Here is a 19,582-nt window from a genome sequence, read left to right as displayed (position 1 = left end):
CAGAATGGGCGGTGAAAGCCAAATGTCTTCTCACTTTTTTTTTTAAATCTCACTGCCGTCAGATCAGAATCATCTAAATGGCGCACACACACAAAATGCTTTTATTAAATATTTGAAAAATCATTTGTGAATTATTGACAGATCGTTTGGTGTCTCCCATCTGTGAAGGTTGTCCTGTTTGCTTCATGTTGGTGTATTTTCCTGCATAAACACACCTTAGTTTCCACCTACAACTTTTTCAATGAATATTCCACACTGTTTTGGAGGGAAGTACTGCATTTCTCACACACTGCGCTAATGCAAAACTATTACTTTCCACAATATTTCTTTGAAAAAAATGCTTTTTAATGTTATTTGTCTTTTTGTTTTTTTACCAGTTGGTTATGTCCACTTCAATACAGGTAATTGATTCCATCAACCACAATGAACACATTTACAGCTTGTCATATTTGCATTTGCATTAATATAATTAAAAAATTACATATTTATATGTTAAAAATTACAGTAAATTCCAGAAGATTTTAACCAATTTGACCAAATATTGTTCAGTTATTAACATATGTTAACAAACAATGTACTGCCTGTGTTTGTGTGGGCAAGGCCTACAAAAAAAAAAACAACACACTCTATATTGTTCCACAGGGAAGGAGGTCCAACCAAAAAAAAAAATGCCTCGATGGAGTTCCGCTGGCTGCAGTGGCTGACCTTTGACCTCTGGAAGACAGTAAGACATACCTTGCTCACACATAACGGATGCGGTTATTGCCATGTTCTTGTGCTTGTTCACTGCTTTATGTGCAATTTAAGGGCAAAACGGGGGGACAATGCAGCCCGTGACTCTCGTTTTTTGTTGTTGTTGTCCCGTGGTATTTAAAAAAAAAAAAAAAAAAAAAAAAAAACTGCACACAAACATAAAATAGCATATAATGATGACCTGCATCTTTACAAAGTACGATTTAGGGCCACACTGAAAAGAAAAATATTGTTTGCTATTTTAAAATAAATAAAATTGGATATTCAAGAACAATTTAATACAATTGCAAATTAAACAATTTAAAAAATATTTTAAAAATCTACTGGCTGCTATCTCAGTTCATTTGTCAAAGGCAAAAAAAAGCATAAATATTTTTATTGTATCAGGATAACCAGAAAATGTATTCATTAACATTTATTACTCTAACAAAAAAATAAAAATCTAGTATTGTCCTCTGTTGTGTATGTAGTCACCTGTATGTAACTGCTCGGCACATCTTCACCCACATTGGAACCGCTGTGGCATATTTGATTAACACCAAGGTGAAGGATGTCAAGATGGCCCTTGTACTGGATGCGGCCCTAACTGGGAAAACTTTGGACACCCCTGGCCAACAGTAGTTGCACACGCATGCGTTAAAAGTGCCAGATTTTCTATATTATTTACGCTATGTATTTGCTTGCTCCTCACATCAGTAACATGACAAAGTGCATTGGATTTTCAGTTGGGAAAGTACAAATATGAAGTGTCCAAACACGTGCTGAGGTGCTGTGAGTGCAGCTTATTGAGAGAGAGAGAGAAACAAAAAAAAAACAAAACAATAAAAGCTCCATTGGAAAAGTCCGGCACTAACAACCAATGCCCTCTCTTCCAAAGCCCCCCCCCCCTCATTGCAAACAGCATTCTTATGATAATGGATTAATGCTGGTGCTTAAGTTAATTGTGTGTAGTTGCAGGCGCCCTTTGTGGCTTTGCTTTCTTCATCCTTCAGAAAAAAAAAAAAAAGGTCCACACAACCTTTTTATAGCACATTTTTTGTCATTCATTTGCTGATTTGACCTAAAGTGATCTCATGAAAATATAAAAACAATGCTATTACTGTTATTCCGTGATGATTGTAGGAATATCGGGTGAATAAATGAGTGGTGTTGCAGCACGGGTGCGCCTGCGTACAGCAAGGTATTAAAAAATGATTAGCGATATTTGCAACACCTGATAATACTCTTGTTGTCAAACAGGGAGTCCATAGTCCTGACAGCTCAGGTGACAAGATTCATAATTCATATTTTGGAATGCTATTTCAGCCTTGAATTGGGGAAACTGAAGCCATTTTCAGGGCGTAAACAAGGTAGGCTCGTGATACTGTATGTATTATGTCAACATTTTGTCTAACTTTTGGAAGGCGGGCTACATTTGAATAGTAATCTGTTGCACGTGAACAGTGTGAATTTGATGGTTTTCTCTTAATTTTTTTCATTTTAATGTCAAACAGCACTATTACGTGAGCTATTTTGACTCCAATATTATAGCTTTTATTTACGAGTACGACCTTGCCAAGATGGCTGCCATTACTGTCATGTATATATTAAAGCGGCAGTAGTTTGTGATTAAAATGTGTTTTTGACTTGCTTAACTGAATGCAACATGAAAATAGTTGGTTTATCACTGCTTGGTCACTGTTTGATTGTGCTAAATGCATGCATTTTAATGGTTTGGTTATTTAAAAGGACACGCTACTCAGTGCTGACATGAGCTTGAGCCGTTAGCTGAGCACATAAATGGCACAGAGTTGATGGTTTTCTCCCAAATTAATATCAAAATACGACTGAGTTTTACCGAGTTTCTAAACTACAGGACAACTTTATTGAGCTTATCTGACTCAAAAATGCTGGCATTTTTTTTTTAATGAGTGTGACTTTGCCAAGATGGCCACCATGACAGTCACTTATGTTGAGATTAGTTTATGATTGCATATGTTTTCTAATTGCTAAACTACACATAACATACAAATGTATCACTTTTTAGTCACGTATTGATAGTGCAATTGCATGCATTTGAATTATTTGGTTGTTTAAAAGGACACACTAATTGATGTTAACATTAGCTTGAGCTAACGGCTCTTATCTTTGTACATAAACACCATAAAGTTGATGGTTTCCTCCTAAAATGCCTCTAAATGAATGTCAAACACCACTATGTAGCCAGTATTAGTGATTTTCTAAGCTATAGGGCCACGTTATTGGGCGCATTTGACTCAAACCTGGTAACATTTCTTGACCTGTGTGACCTTGCCAAGATGGCTTGCCTTAAAGTACTTTCTTTGAAAATAGTGGCATTAGATTTGGATAAAATACGTGTTTTTTTTAGTTGCTGAACCGCATGTAACATGAAAATAGTGGATCACTGCTGGGTCACTTATTGTGTGTGATAAATGCATGCATTTTAATGATTTCGTTATTTAAATCAACGCGTTACTCGCTGTTGACATTAGCTTGAGCCGTTAGCTTAGCACATAAACAGCATAAAGTTGGTTTCTCCTAAATCCTGAATTAATATCAAACATTGTAGAGTTTAATTTCACTGAGTTTCTAAGCCAGGACAACTTTATTGAGGTAATTTAACTCAATCAAGTTAGCATTTCTTTACTTGTGCAACCTTGCCAAGATGGCCACCCTGATCAAGTCTAGATTATAATTAAATATGTTTTTGAGTTGATAAACTGTTTGTAACAACGATAATTTAGTTGGTTATTAAAAGATTGTCGAAATGGTAACTGTATTAAAGTGCAGACTCGTCAGTAAAATCAATCAAATCCTTGATTTAAGCAAACAGTTTGTCTTTTATTTGTCATTTCTGTCTCCAAAAGTTGTTTACAATATGTGCCGCTTGGTTTGTACTTCCCCTCTCCAACAATATTTTGCGTTTTGTCGAGAATCAATGCACACGCATTACGACGTTGGCTGCTTAAAGTGAAGTTTAAGGTGTCTTTTTTGGGGGGGTGGTGTCCGCGTCCTCAAAGGCTTGCTTGCGCGTTTTGGGAGCGACACAAATTGGCGCTAGACGTGTATGGCCTTTGGATAAAAGCTGGAAAGAAATCAAACGGGATCATAAAGGCGGCGTGTTGTGCTTTTTTTTGTTTTTGTGTAATTAGTCATCCGTGTCGCCCTGTCTGTAGGACGGGAAGGAAGAGGAGTGTGCACCTTTGCGCAGAGGCAGTCTAGGCGCTGAGAGCCTCCTCTGGGTGCACAAAGGCAGCGGCTCGCAGCGAAACTTCACTCGGCTACACGAACACGAGCCATATCCGAAATCCGATCCCTTTTCGCCCCCAGAACACACCGCCCAGCATCCCACGTCCAGGATTGACAAGGTAAGGGCTTGTTTTGTGTGGATATCCGATGCAAAGCTGCTCGCGGTGGCTCCGCTTCGGGCTTCCCGAGCGTGCTTGTTTTTGTAGAAAATGGCGTCATCGCCCTCTTGTTTCTGCCCGGCCGCGGCGAGCACACTTCCAGGGGCTCCGGGCAGCCCTCACACGCCGCATTCACCCCCGCGGGGAGCGCACACGCCACCAACGGCGTGTTTAAAACCGAAATGGGCGCTCGCAGCGGCTGCTAGCCGAGGCTTTCGTGTGGTGGAAGGACGCGCAAAGATGGAAGGGTCACCGGTCCTGTGCGCCAAGCTGCCGCCTCTTGGAAAAGCTGCGGGCTTTGGCGCACATTAGAACAGCCCTTGTGGCGCTCGGCGAGCCTACACGGCCTGGTGGTGCCTTCATGTCGCTACCGCTGAGGTGACTGGCGTCTTTATGCGCGTTTCTACCCCCCGTGAGCTCGTCTTTACGCCGCACTTCCCTGCCATGCTGCAGTCGCTACGAGGGGGGCCTCCACTCTGGCGTGAAAGGCGCATTTTAATGTCGATTCAAGCACGCTAGCCCGTTTTTGTGCCTCTTTAATGCACTATATAACCGTGCAAAGGGAGATTTTCAATACGAGGGGTGATGCTAATCGTGCCGTGCGCGCTGCCTCGCTGCTTCTTTACGCAAAAACACGAGTGGGGGGACAGTTTGCACAAAAGTGGGGAAGTCCGGCCACTGCGCAACCACGGTGGCGCTGCTTTTTGCGCAGCTGCCCTAACCGCCGCCAAGCACCGACCAACCTTTTGTAAATACTTGGGACTCTTGGGTACAAAAAAGGGAGCACAATAGTCACCGCGCCGGCCCCCTTTATGGCCTGTCAATGCGCTCCTAAGTCCCACTTGGGCTGCCCCCCACCCCTGGCGGATCAGTGCATGCGTCCTCGCGGCCACCCAAACACAATCATATCTCTAGTAAGTTTAAGAAGAGTTGTTGTTTGTTATTATGCAACCATCATCCCTGCTCATCCGGCCTCCTCTCACACGTCAGCCGGCTACACGCAAAGACCACGACACGGGATGTGTCATTTGCTAATCACCCGCTGGTGTTTGCGTCACGGCCTCCATGTCCACAGCAGGGTGTGGAGTGTCTTATTTTTTTGCAAATGGAGACCGCGCTTTGCAAAAACACACTCCTCCGGTGCACCGGCTCAAGAGGCGGCGTCAACGCGGAAGCGCGAGCTCGAAAGCCGGACACGGCTTCCCACTTCGTCGCCCCGAGTCGAACGAGAGCTCCAGCGTGCTCCAGCAGCGTGCAGGCCGGCTGGTAGAGCAGCATGTCCACCCCCCATTCCTCCAACCACTCCTCCCTATCGTCCATTCACGGCGTGGATCCTTTTTGTTTTTCTCCAGAGGACCGGTCAATCGGCCTCATACGCGCCGGGGACTGCACTTGGTGAAGGGGAGAGCCATGCGTGGGGTTGTCGCCTACCTCCATGGCGCACCATGTGTTGCTTTCTGATAGTGTGTATCAGATCTAGCGCAACTTCTCAAGCAGGCTCCAGCAGGACTCTTTTGCTTTGGAATTTGCAGCACTTTCATGACGTTTAGTCAAAGTGCACATCCACGGCTTCTCATGCATACTGGAGGTATTTGCTGGGGTTGATCCACCCATGTTTTGGGATGTGGTATTAGATGGGGGGCTAAGCCGACTTTGTGTTATTCTGCACTTTTCTAACTTGACTCGGGCATCTTGGCAGTCCCGGTAGACTGGGTTCTGTCTCGGGCTTGGTGGGATATGGACTTCATCGTATGAGACAATACCGTTTGTGTCCGATACTCAGGTTTGGTTGTCCTGGAAAACTGTGTACGTGTGAGTGTCTGCCAGCTTTTGCTATTCAAAGTGATGGCTATAATGTCTCGCTTGACTCCGTTCTATGGTTTGTCCTCATGTCATGTCTGCGCTGCTGAAAAGCGGCGGGGCAAGTGTTGTTTTCAAAGCAAACCTCAACGTAAATGCACGTCAACTCTCCTACTTTACTACGTGGCGCGTGACCAATTGTTTTTGGTGAGTATTCAGAAGTGTCAATGGCGACTTTCAACAGGTACTGCGGCCTTGCGTGTTTTTAAAGGTTGAATTTGGGCCAGGATATTGTGAATGAGTCGGACCTTCAAAACAAAAACGCCCCCATCACTTTGCTGTTGCTGGAAAGACTAAAAACTAGACCGATAGATTTATTTATTTTTCACTTTCGGCTCTTCCCTGTCAGGGGTCAACACAGCGAGTCCGTCTCGTTCATGTTTTCTTTCTTGGTTTTTCCACTGGATGCCCTTCCTGACGCAACCTGCAGAAACATGTACCCCACCAGGATTAGACGAACATGGGATAACTGCAACCAAATGATTATTATTTTTACTCTAACACGGCAGTAGGAACTGGTATGTCACTTTTAAATTACTGAGTCTTAAACTATCAAAAATGATTCCAGTGGTTTCTGAAGTGAGAGATTGCGCTTTCTAGTGATGTACGGGACATTACGGTAATAATAGGGACTACGTCACAGCAGCTCCAGGAAGACGAGGCTTTGATAGAAAGCATAGAGTGGGTGGGGGTCTTGTGTAGCCCGTGTTACGGAGAGGAGAGATTTTTTTTTCTGTCGTGCTGTGATGTTTGTTGCTTTTTTGCTTTTTTTTATTTTGCGGAACATGTGGAGGATTATAGTTCTTCCTGCATGGCCCACACCCTTTAATCAAGTACATTCTGCGTGTTTTATTCCATAAAAACCTGTCAAATTCAAGTGGTTTTTTTTAGGCGATCTGTCATGATAACATTTTCAGCATGAAGTAATGCAAAGCAACCTCCAGATGTTTAAAGTGCTCCCGGAAAAAAGGGGACCCAAGCTCATACAGCAGATTGCGTAACACTTTCACAGCTTTAAAATGAGACAAATCAGTCCATGTGGACTGATACAATTGTATGCGTTAAGCTGTATAATTAGGATGTAACCATCACTGGTATGAATGATTAAAACTCCCAACGGTTAGTATTACCGTTTCAGATGAAAATGATCGTAAAACCGTGATTGACAACCGTACTTGGATACCAACTGCCGGACCAGTGACGCTGCTCATTTGTTGAAGAAGCAGCCGTTAGTTACTTTGTGTGTCTCCCCCCTCAAAGCACCAACTCGGATGGAAACAAAAGCTCTTGCTCTCAAAAATGGCGCCCGCGGCCCACAATGCATTGCGCGATCACATGCCCTTTCCAGGACTATAAGCGGCACACTCAGAAGAGGGCGCGCAAGCGCAGTTTGCAATGCCAGGCTTGGCCAAGGAAAGTATATACAGTATTGTGTGTGTTTGTTTGTGTCTTTTTAATAAATCTTTGTTAGACTGGTGTGTGTGGATCAGTACTTGTTCAACATTTGGAGCACATTCAACAAGACGGTGACAACGATAACCGTGATCATCTTGGTGACAAGAATTAGGATATGAAATGTTGGTATTGTTACATCCCTAATGTGATACAGGAGTACCTCAGTTTTTGTTGATAGTTCCAAAAGTTCAGGCGAAAACTGAAATGTATGAAAGACAAAGCAACTTTTCTCATAGGAAATCATTTCAATCCAATTAATTCGTTACAGATATATAAAATACATTTTATAGAGAGAAATAATCATCTTACAGGCAGAAAATTTTGCAAAAATAATCATAAATGTCTAATGAAATGGATGATTCAGTTTCTTGGCCTTTTACACTTATTTTCCCATCATGGAGTGTGCACCTTTGTGACAGTAAATAAAATGTCTGTTAATTAAATGCAAAAACCCTCACGTTTATTGATGCAATTCACCATTGGCTAATTTTGTGCGGAAAATGCGCCTCAAAGCCGGTTGCCACTCGACTACCAACACCCGCAAGAAGAAGAAAATGCAACATCACCGTGGAGACATGTCCGCGGTGTACTGTGGTGAAGTTAGTTTCACTTTTGGATATTCGGCTCCGTAGCTACAGCAGTAGTTCCCCCTTACTGTGTCATGGTGCGGGGGGCTCACACAAGAAGTGCTGCTCTAACCGGTGGTTGTGTATGCTGGGGACCGTCAATAAATTACTATAGCACTGAAGAGAGTTTGTTAAAAACGTGCTATATTGTAAATCACACCAGAAGTGATCTATAACCATGTCAAATCATTAGTCCTACCCTAAAAGTATTTTGCACGCCCATTTTTTACACACTTCTCTTTCATTGGATGGACTTTTATGTGGATCTTTTATTGGATTTGCGACCTGACTGCCAGAGGTGTGTTACAAAAGACGAACAGTATTGTTGGTCATGCTGTTGGTCATAAAGTACGTTCAGCAATACTTTGGTTGCATTATTTTTCATGCTTTGAAGAGCTGTTTTCATAACCATTTTCAATTCCACAAGTTCATGTTTGTAACAAAAGCTTATTAAAAAAAAATGGATGGAATTGCCAAGACGACAAAAAAAATTGTTTCGGTTGCCAAAAAACGTGTACCGGGACATCCGTAGTCAACACAATCATACAGCCTTCAAAGTTTTTTTGCTCCGCTAACTTCTGTCGGTCGCTGTTTCGAAGCGCTTAGTTCAGGAGTGGGGGCTGGTTAATGTTTCTGATGAGATTCACCACGGGGGAAAGACTTACTTCTCCTGACGATGCCAGCATTTCATTCGCATGATGTCAGTTTCCGCAAGATTCTGCGTTTTAACAGTAGATATTCCGTGATTCGAGACCGGTACATTAGGATGAGTTTATATTCAGCTTTCAGTACCCGATCGTATGTTGCTGCCGGTGTTTGTTTGTGTTCAAAATAACTTGAAAAGTTTTGAGATGAACTTGGCTGAAATTTTCAGGAATTGTCGGAAAGGGGATATTGAAGAACTAAGTTTGGGGGCGATCCGGATCCACCGTCTGGATCCAGGAATTCTTTATTGTATTGTATGTACTTTATTTATCCCACAGCGGGGAAATTTACTTGTTACAGCAGCAAGCAAGCATTAACATTGCGAGATAGGAGCATTTTCGGCTTTTGTGTGTATAACGCCACAAAAAATGGTCAGAGCACTTGGGGGGGAGAAATACAGGACAAGTTTCCTACAGGTTCTACAAAACATCAAAGACTGATCCATAAAATGTAGGATTATTACTTTGGTGTGCATCACAACAACTATTGCGCTTGGCGGAGGTCTGTGCTCTCTGAGTGCTTCTGGAGTGTTCTGATGGACAGCTGCATATATTGTCAAATAGGGTCAGTTCCAAAAGCATGCTGTGGTAGCACGTTGCAACTTTGTATGGATGTAGCATATCGTGTATGCAACTTTGTATGGATGTAGTATATCGTGTATGCAACTTTGTATGGATGTAGTATATCGTGTATGCAACTTTGTATGGATGTAGCATATCGTGCATCGCCATTCAGCCAAAAAATGAGCTGCCCTTGACTACTGAGCCACATGGGCCATCCCTTATTCTATCATACACTATGCCACAACACCGGGCCTTCCTCCTTCCTGTGGTTCTGTAATATGATTGGTGCGTGTGTGTCTGCATCACATCCGAGTGTGTCCATTAGAAGCAAGTCCCGTCTGGATGCTTCAACAAACGGCTTCTACCGGAGTCCGTAGCGCTCGTACATATTCAAATGTGTGTGTTGCTCGCTGGCGTGAACACACACACACACACACACACACACTGGATTATCACAGAGGATGCAGCTTAAACATATTTTTGCTCATGAATTATGTAACTTGCCAGACTTGAGGTGGATTTGTGGGACGTAAGAGGCGATGATGGATGCTCGGCAGAGACTCTCAGTAAAATGTCCATTTGCTCACACTCGTGCGATGGTGTTTTGCCAGTGCACCTTTAAAAAGGAGCTCAAGGTAATGGGCATCAACTCCCAGTGGCAACCTCATTAGCCAAACTGCTGTTACCTCCTCCAAGCACACAAAACAAGAGGCGAGGTGCATGTATGTTTGTGTGTTGGTTTGTTAACAGGGTTGTGGAAAAAAAATACATAACTAACTGCCACTAAACTTTGTAAAATTAGGTGTATATGTTGCCTCGTCCCTCTGCGTGTGGCTTTATTGCTGCAATGCTTGACAACGCATGTCTTTCTGGAAACCACTTTGGACCACTAAACTTTTCACATTTTGGGAAAAAACAGCAACCCTTCAAGTGTTGACTTTGTCTCCCTCTGTTGGGCTGTCATGGGAACTACAAGCAGCAACATGGCTGGCAATTAGACTCGTCCTGTACGATTTTCTGTTCCTCCTATATTTTGTTTGAAAGTATTTACAAGTACACTATTCTAAGGTACACAATACTAACCTGTAATGATGAGTCTTTGTAATGTTTAATGATAAAACCATCCAGTAAACCCTCTTCCTCCTAACCAAAGTACGTCCAAGCATTTGATTGGTATGGTTGGCTGCTATTGTTGTTTTTAATACTGAAATGCCTTTGCTGTCACTGTTGTGTTTAAACCTTGCGGCAGTAAGGGCCAGAAGTATTTGGACAGTGACATTGTTGTGTGATTTTGCCGTTACGGTCTACACCACCACAGTGGATATGAAATAAATCAGTAAGATTTTAATTTAAGAGGTTCCACAAAAATACGGCATGTACTGTTTAGGAATTGTGGCTCATTTCCATTTCATTTTCATTGGCTGTCTTGACGTAATTACAAATATATTCATCATGTTTATTACTCAGAAATTGCGAAAGTACATGGGCTCCACTGACTGCAAAGGATTTTCATCCAAGTATTAAAACGGTTTGATTAATTATGGACACATTCGGTGCCACACTGTGCCTGCACTCGACCACCGATAGAGGGCAGCATTCAATTACTCTTGGGTTGACGTTGAAGCCAACATCAAAGCATTATCTGGAGTCTATCTTTGCACTGTGCGTTAATTGCATCATGTGTTCTAAAAACACTTTGTAATGCCGATCCAAGTGATTTCTAATCATTGTACTGTTGTTGAATGTTACAGGTGAGCGTGCTGGCAGTGAACGTGGCGTGTTGGCACCATGGTGAAGGCCCAGAAGTCATCTGGGAGGAAGAGTGCTCACTCTGTCCGACAAGAGGTACGAGGTAACACAAACTGGGGAAAGGGTTTGGACAAATGGTGGTATCATGTGGTGACACCCGACATCATCTCTCACATTTAACAGTCACAGTCGCGTGTGCCGTCCTGACACGCTGTCGTTTTGCGGTAATTCGGTGATGGTTCAGTAAAAGAGTCCAGGTGGCCCACTTTGCACTGTGGCTGACGTTCAGCGATGGCGCCTGAATGCCGGACTCATTTGTCCCCCTTTCAAGGGCGGCGGGGACGCTCTCGGTGAGAGAGAGACAGGCGAGGGGATGAGAGCAGAAGATGAGGATAAATTGGTGTGTGGAAGTGGAAGGAAGATCAGGGAGGTACGCGAGTGAGCAACACACACACGCGGGCTCAAGTCACTAATCTACTAGTTTTAATTAGCCTGTGGATGCTCAAGATTCATCATCATTTGTAGAACATCACAGCTAAGGGATTCATGATTAATGACGTTACTGACATGCACATGCATCTGTCATCCATGCTTATATGTCTTCTGCCCCCCCCAGTCTGCTGAGGAAGAAGGTCCGCTCCGTTTGAGCACCCAGCGCTCCTCGCAGTCCAACTCCTCTGATCACCTCGCCGCTTCCGCTCCATCCGAGGCGCCGACTACAAACGCGACAGAAACGTTGATGGATGTCCAGGCATCCAAGGGTGACTCCGCTGCTCAGTCCAAGCCCCTGTGGAGGCCCATCCCCCCTCTGCTGCCAGAGCCCGACAAGGGGGGCGCCCCTGAAACCCGGGAGCAGAGCTGCCAGACTGAGGATTTGCTGCACCAGAGCACTGCTACCACTCATAGCGCAGGTGGTTGCATGGCATGCATATATCAGGGCTGAAACTCCAGTAGTTTTTCAACATCCTTCCCGAATCTTCTCCTCCCGTAAGGTCATTGTGTGGAGCCCGGAGATGCTCCTCTGCTGCAGCAGCCCCTGCACACATCCAAGTCTGGAATCCACCAGATCATCGAATGCTTTCGTTCAGGTTTGTGACACATACCTTCCTTTCATGGCACCCTGTCATGTGTCCATCCCACATTTTCAATCAGATTTTAAGCCGGAAATCACAACGGATGCCAGTCAGGTTAGTCTGGTAGCATCAGAAGCATGTTTAGGTGCATTGAAGAGCAAACATAAAAAATGCATCCCTTAAAGGAAAACGGCACTTTTTGTGAGCCATCAACACACATGACTTTCTCTTTTCTGTGTGTTGTAAAGATAGAAAAACAGCCTAAAATCGTCAGCTAATTAATGCACGTAATTGGACACAGCTATTCCACCTAGAAAGCCCGCTAGTAAAACACCTCCAACAACGTTTTATCGTTTTCTAACATGCTGTGGCCATGTAGCAACAGGTGCATTCACGATAACATGTAAAACTTACAGTATTTTGCCTTACTTTGGTCATTTTAAGCATTCCCAGATCTTCCTTCCGAGCATTGATTTTACATAGCAAGACAGAAAGGAACCCAACACCGAGTGTTAATCTTTCCAAACTCAAAAACACCTTTCGGTAGTGGCCTGAGGCGTGATCACGGTGCTATGAGCGAGTGTGTGGTGAAGCTAGTTGTGAGCTGGCTAATAGCTAGCCGGTGTGGCGTGGCGTGGCGAGGTGAGGTGTGGTGTCACTATGCCGGTAATGTAGTTCTTTGGCGTAACAATGTTAATAATAATAACAATGTCGCTGTAGCTTGGCTAATATGAAGGTCACAGTTGGAGCGTTGTGGTTGCTTTTTGTGTTTTTTTTCCAGAAGGTTTTATAGGCAGAATTGTTGCATACTTAGCTGCCACTTTTTTAGCTGTTTTTACATCTTTTAAAGTGCAGTTTTCCTTTAAAGGCAGAAAAGTGGGAGGAAGTCCGTGGTTTGCAAGTCTCAAGTCTGAAGCAAAGACGTGCAAGTCCAAGTCAAGTCTCAAGTCAAGACAGGTCGAGTCACGTCCAAAGTCATAGGCTTGAGATTGTCCTACCAGACCACCAGTAGTGTGTCTCCAAGAAACGATATTGTTATCCACATTTTACATACACGCTGTAATGCGACACTTGTTCAACGTAATAAACGCCACAAAGCACAAAGTAACACTCACTCACTCAATACCAAAGACGGATTTATACGTTTTTATAGGCGTGAACGCCCGACCCCAAAGACGTATTGATAGGCCTTATGTTTTTTTGCTCGAGAGGCAAAAACAGGTAATGAGGCAACTGCACACTAACGGATGTCACTCTTAGAGGAGTTTTAAGCTATAAAAACGGCCGCAAGGTGGCAGAAGGGCATTTTTTTAATGAATTTGAATGGGAAAACATGCATGACAGCAAGGAGGAAGTGGAGGAGTGTACCACGCAGAATGTTGCGCATTGTAAGGAAATTTTAACGCATGCACACACACACACACACACACACACACAGTCCAGTTCGAAAGAGTTCACATTGTGTCGTTTTGCTGTAAGCAACCTTTTTTGTGTTATGTTGGTATAGTAGTTTAGATATGTGAGCTGTCACAAAAGCAAACAATATTTGTGTCAAAGTGAAAGTTATCATTGAAATGTATTTCTTCACAAAAAGCTGGTTTTGTCTTTATTTTAGTGGGGAACTGATATTTTCCTGAAACTTCCCTATGTTCTACTGCTGATTACTAAAAAAAAGTGAAATATGTAGAAACAAGATTGCCTTGAAAGATTGTGAAGGGAAATTGTCTTTTGAGAAATGGCTGGGATTGAATGAGTGAAAAAGAGTGGGACAGGAGGACACATAAGTGGAGCAAACAAGTGAGGGAGGTGCTATTTTACTATGCTTTAGGGACACACATTACACCATGAAAAAGTCAGTTTGGCATGATCAGGGACTGCTAATGAACTTTCCTTAAGCTCGCATGCTTTGTGTTATTTTGTCTGGCAGGCACCAGCCAGCTGAGGCACATGCTGCTGCGGGAGGTGGACACCATCTTTGAGTGTAAAGTGTGTCGCAGTCTCTTCAGAGGCCTGCCTAACCTCATCACGCACAAAGAGTACTACTGCTTGACACGGCTGCCCGAGTTTGACGGTTGGTGGCTCACACCCATGTGCACGCACGCACGCAAACATTACACTCCTTGTTTTGTACACAGGTGGGCCGAATGTTCATGCCGAAACGCCACCATCAGTCTCTCCACATTTTGCTCACTTGTTAATCTGCTGTTATGAACTCCCAGCTTGCGTGATGTTAATGACGCTGCTCCATGCACCACTCGTTTAACGCCTCTCCATTCATTACCAGCGCCTGAGAGTGTTGTGTTATCTTGATGAATTACTCAACTGGCGTGTTGCTTTTTCACCCTTGCTGGTCTTTCCCCATCTAAGCACACTTCTAAAAGTCACTGTTTTCTCTCACTCGGAATCTGTAGGAGATGACCGACAGAGTGTGGCTCTTAAGGATTTGACGGATATCATATATCACAGAGGCGACCGACCAGATTACGTGGTCCGACTGGAGCCCATCCAGACCACCAGCAAGGCTGTGTACCAGTACCTCACCACGGAGGAGGAGCTGGCTCGCTATCCATCACGAGCCCCCAGGTAGGGATTGAGAAACTTGATTCCTCACCGGGAGAGACCACCGAGCACGAGTGTTTCCACGGCTCACAGTGCCAGGGAGAGTCCGGTCGCGTGGGAGCGAGAGTCGATGGAGATTGAGGCCGGCCAGCTGGGCGGTCCAGAGAGCCCAGCACAGAGCCACCACAGTCTGGGAAAGAAAAAGCGGGATGCGGAAGAGGAGGAGGCCAAACAGGAACCACCACAGGCTGAGGACGAGGAATCCACGAGTGGGGTAAGGTGGAAAACTGTAACATACATTCATTTATTTTTATCATTAACACATTATAATGGGACTGCCTGTAAATGTACAGTAGCTTGATGTTACAACTCCTTACAGTAGGTGGCAGTACGTATCATAGCTCCACTTCTGTCATGTGACACCCCCCACCCCCACCCACCCACACACACTCACACACAGTGGGGAACTGATATTTTCCTGAAACTTCCCTATGTTCTACTGCTGATTACTAAAAAAAAGTGAAATATGTAGAAACAAGATTGCCTTGGAAGATCGTGAAGGGAAATTGTCTTTTGAGAAATGGCTGGGATTGAATGAGTTAAAAAGAGTGGGACAGGAGGACACAAACTAACTCTTTAAGTTAAGTTAACGTTAACTCTTTTTGCAGTCCTGTAGGGAAACAGGGAAAGGAGCAAGCGGCGTTACCGTTTGTGCAAGTTGCTTGATGTACGAGTGTTCCAATATTTCTTGTTTGATCCTGCGCAGGTGGAGGACGTGACAATATCCTGCTGCCTGTGCGGTCAGGACTTCAACTCGCGCCGCAGCATCAGGCGCCACTGCCGCAAAATGCACCAGACCAAACTGGAGGAGCTCCGGAAGTTCACAGAGACGCGGACCGTACCGACCAGCCTGCTGTCCATGGTGAAAGGTTAGCGCCAGGCTTTCACGTCTTTCATTGTGTTTAACGGACCTAGGAATGGAAAGGTGGTGTTGTCGTTGAAGGTAGGCCACGAGCTCGGCCTCGGAGCACGCCAGCTGGAAAGTCCTGCCACGTGTGCCACAAAGTCTTTGCCACCAAAACCAACGTACGCCGACACTACGACGAGGTGCACCGCGGCCTGCGGCGGGACGCCGTCACCCCGGCCATCGCCTCACGACCCGCCCAGACCCTCTCTCTGGAGGCCACCCCCCCCAGGAAGAGCAACAGCGCCTCTCCACCGCGCGGCAGCAGCTCCAAGTCCACCCCCGGCGGCCAAAATCGCGCAAAGCCTCCGAGTCAACCGTCAACCCCTCTGCAGGCCAACCAGGCGCCAAGTCGCTGCACGCTGTGCAAGAGGAACTACAGCTCCCAGGTTGGCTTTGGCGTACACCCTCCACATTTCAGCAACGACTATCAAGCTGTACACTGACTACTTTAAAGTGTTTTCATTTGAATGGTATTGTCCCTCGAGGAGATACTGTCGGCTGAGACAAGACACTATTCTTTGTTTGCGGTGAGTCATCCTGTGCTTGTGTCTTTATCGTAGCTCATGCTGAAGAGACACATGCGCATCGTCCACAAGATCTACAGCGTCAAAAGTAACCGATCAGCGAACGCATCTTCATCCTGCTCCTCCTCTGCAGCGGCAGCAGCGGCAGCAGCAGCAGTCTCCACAAACAGCAGCATGCAGACTAGCAACAGCATCCAAGTCAAAGAGGAAGTGGTTGATCCGTCAGAAGAGGAGGAGGACTTGGACAGTAGTCCGGCGCCATCTCCCGCCCAAAGCACCGGGTCTAGTAAAAGTGCTGCAGTGGCCCCCACAGCCTTGAAGGTGAAGGAAGAGGAAACCCCGTGGGTCACAAAGGCGCCAGTAAGCAGCGCGTCCACCACAAGCGCCGTCCCCAAAACCAAACTCTCAGTGGGCTTCGACTTCAAGCAGCTCTTCTGCAAGCTGTGCAAGCGCCAGTTCAGCTCCCGCCAGAACCTGTCCAAGCACATCGAGCTGCACATGGACGGCAACGACATCTTCATCAAGTTCTACCGCTGTCCGCTCTGCCGCTACGAGTCGCGCCGCAAGCGGGACGTCCTGCGCCACGTCACAGTGGTGCACAAGAAGTCCACCTCCTACCTGGCCAAGATCATGCCCAAGCTGGAGAGCCGGGCGGTGAAGAGGCTGGCTGAAGCTGTCCTCAACAACACCAACCCCAAGAGAGTGGGCGCCGTCGCCAAGGAGGAAGTGAATGGACGCCACACCTCCGTTTCCTCCCCGTGTTTGTCGCCTCCTGTCACCCGTAAACAAGACTACTCCGCAAGCGCCTCATCCTCTTCCGCAGCACCGCCTCCCACCCCCGTCTCCACTCGGAAACAGCAGGAAATGTCATCGCCGGCCCCCGCTCCATCGCCGCCTGTCACCCGCAAGCAAGACAGGCAGCAGCCTCGGCCCGTCAGCCCCCCAATGACCCGCCGCAGCGACAAGCATTCGCACCAGCGCAACTCAACCTCCGTCTTGACGCTGCACACGCGCCGTCACGACGCAGAGAGCAGCGCCTCCGCCTCCTCCTCCACTGAAGTCAAGGTGACCAAGAACTTCTCCCTGCACGCCTGCGACCAGTGCGGCCGCGCCTTCGCAAAGAAGGTACTCCTCTTCAGCTTCCTGCTTCCGTCACCTCGCTGGACTCATGCCTGACGGCGTCTCTTCTCTCAGGTGTACCTGGAGTCTCACAAGCGGAGCCACCGAAACGCAGAGACGGCGGCGGCCAGCAGGAGGAAAGGAGTCAGCACGCGCTCCAAATCACTGGTGTGAAGAAGAACAAACCGGGTAAGAACTCTCACTCACTCTCCTCCCCTCTCCTCCCCGCCTTTGAGACGCTCTCTGCTGCTCTCCCCTCCTCCTCTTCCGCCGCCATTCACCACACAAAAGAGCGTCAGAGTCTACTTGAGTTAAGAGGCGTGTGTGTGTGCGTGTTTGTGTGTGTAGAAGCCGGCATGAATTGACCGCAGCACGTTTACCAGCTGTTTCCTTTTATGTGCACGTGAAATCTGCCTCTTTGTCTAACGCCTCCTGCATCTTTCACCTAGTCCACCGGGGGGACAATGGACGCCAAAACGTTGGAAGGAGGAATGGAAAGTTAGTGGACAAACATCGAAGGAAACAACACCACTATACAGTTTTTGTTGTTTGCATACGAGCCAAATATTGCATCAATTTGTCTTGGAATGAGGCCAGCCATGACACAAGCTGGCCACCAGATGGCACTTGCTCTCCACTCAGACTATTGTGCGTATTTCTACCCCCTTTGGATGAAGGGCCATTTCGCCTTCATCCCTCCATTAAAAAGTATATATGATGGTTTGACCAAAGGCAAGCGAACCCCCCCAAAAGTGTGTGCTTATTTTTCTTACCGCAGTACTTCTTGTGTTGAAATCACTCCCTTTTTGCACACCTTCACCATGTTTATATAGCTTTACATTTAGCGAGATCAACTGGACTCTTAATGCTGTCTCTTGTTTTCCATGAGGACTGCACACGATCTTAAAGCGTGGTTGCATGCAGACATGCACTTTTCACTTTGAATCCTCGCGCGTGGACGCACTCCGAAGCTTCCGTGAAGAGGAAGAGGGTTTAGCGTGCTGGTAGTCACTGGGCAACACTGGACGACACGGAAGTAGGAACATGTAAATAATGTGCAAAAGAGAAAAGCCATGAAATGGAACAAAAGCTGGAAAGTTTATTTTTATATCCTAACAAAGACGTGTTAGTGCAACAAGGGAAGATATATGAGTTGTTAATATTAGTTCCAATGTACGCACCATAGTTTGTGATTTCCTTTCAAGGGACGTTTTAGTTCAAGTGTCAAGGAACGCCAGGGACTTTTCTTTTCGTCTTTGTCGCAACCTTTTCATAAGAATGTGCAAACAGGCTAAATAAAAATGTCAAACTTGAAAAGGGGAGTTTTGTGTGACTTTGTTATTAATAACGCCAAATCCATCATATTTCTTGGTGTCACGCGCATGCATTTAATCTACTCGCCGCCTGCGTTTACATTTTCTCGCTTGCTGTGTATAATTTCCTGCAGGACAATACATCTTTGTTTAGCTTACTAAAAAAACAAGCACATAATGACTCAGATAGGAGGACGGCTATCTTTGGTTTGTGAAATGATATCCATCATAATGTACTGGAACCTGGTTAGCATCCGCCCCGGGTACCATGTTTGTGGTTCAAATTTACGCCACAATTTTGCGTGCATTTTCCGGTTAGCATACAATATGGCGCACGTCTTGTGGTTTTATCAATGGCACCGTGTGAGACCGACTGTCGTCTTAATGTATTCAAAGAAAAAACATTGTGGGCATCCTATTGGCCAGCGAAACAAAATCGCAACCGGATGTTGGGTCGCTCGTCTACGACGTCGGCTAACAAAACGTTTTTATTAGGGAATCATCCATGAGAGAAATGGGCTGATACCGCTACCGGTCACATAGATTAAGTGTACATTTTTAAATAGAAAACCCTAAAACACATTTATCTTAACAGCTTATTTCAACCCAAACAAAGCAAATATGTTTTACCAGAATGTTAACAATGCGCTAGTATCCACAACTCATTTTTGTGTTTCAGAAAAGGGGAACCATAAACTTTGGACAAAAATATATTGACTTGCTTTTTCAAAATTACTGTTGAAACTCTTGACGGATCAAACGCCTTCTTTAAGGAGACTTCGGATGCAAGAGCGGCTTGATGACGCTCCAGCAGGACCCAAAACAATTGTAAATGCATGTAAATGAGGAGTGAAATGGATAAATGAACATTTAAGGTTACTTTTACCTTCACTGAAGATGTGCCGCTCC

At 45.4% G+C, this 19,582-nt stretch overlaps 1 protein-coding gene across 4 annotated transcripts; it reads left to right on the top strand.

The window, feature by feature from the left end:
• The first annotated feature begins 276 nt into the window (after positions 1-276).
• On the top strand, positions 277-19,513 carry znf800b (zinc finger protein 800b). 4 transcript variants are annotated; one of them, XM_054799987.1, is made up of 15 exons: positions 277-401; positions 643-724; positions 3,930-4,121; positions 11,121-11,214; positions 11,450-11,548; positions 11,735-12,029; positions 12,111-12,206; positions 14,119-14,262; positions 14,603-14,774; positions 14,844-15,024; positions 15,517-15,679; positions 15,754-16,103; positions 16,278-17,366; positions 17,436-17,549; positions 17,810-19,513. In XM_054799987.1, the coding sequence occupies exons 4-14, from the start codon at positions 11,158-11,160 to the stop codon at positions 17,532-17,534; spliced, it is 2,745 nt and encodes a 914-aa protein (XP_054655962.1). In that variant the 5' UTR covers positions 277-401; positions 643-724; positions 3,930-4,121; positions 11,121-11,157; the 3' UTR covers positions 17,535-17,549; positions 17,810-19,513. The 4 variants fall into 4 exon arrangements, with proteins under 4 accessions (XP_054655962.1, XP_054655963.1, XP_054655961.1 ...); XM_054799988.1 differs by lacking the exons at positions 277-401; positions 643-724 and adding an exon at positions 1,792-2,102; XM_054799986.1 differs by lacking the exons at positions 277-401; positions 643-724 and having other exon boundaries at positions 3,587-4,121.
• The last annotated feature ends 69 nt before the right edge of the window (positions 19,514-19,582 follow it).

This window comes from Dunckerocampus dactyliophorus, chromosome 15 (genome assembly GCF_027744805.1).
Source record: "Dunckerocampus dactyliophorus isolate RoL2022-P2 chromosome 15, RoL_Ddac_1.1, whole genome shotgun sequence".
In the NCBI taxonomy this organism is placed as follows: Eukaryota; Metazoa; Chordata; class Actinopteri; order Syngnathiformes; family Syngnathidae; genus Dunckerocampus; species Dunckerocampus dactyliophorus.
Note: the sequence above shows the minus strand (reverse complement) of the source record. Positions and strands in the feature narration are given on the sequence as shown.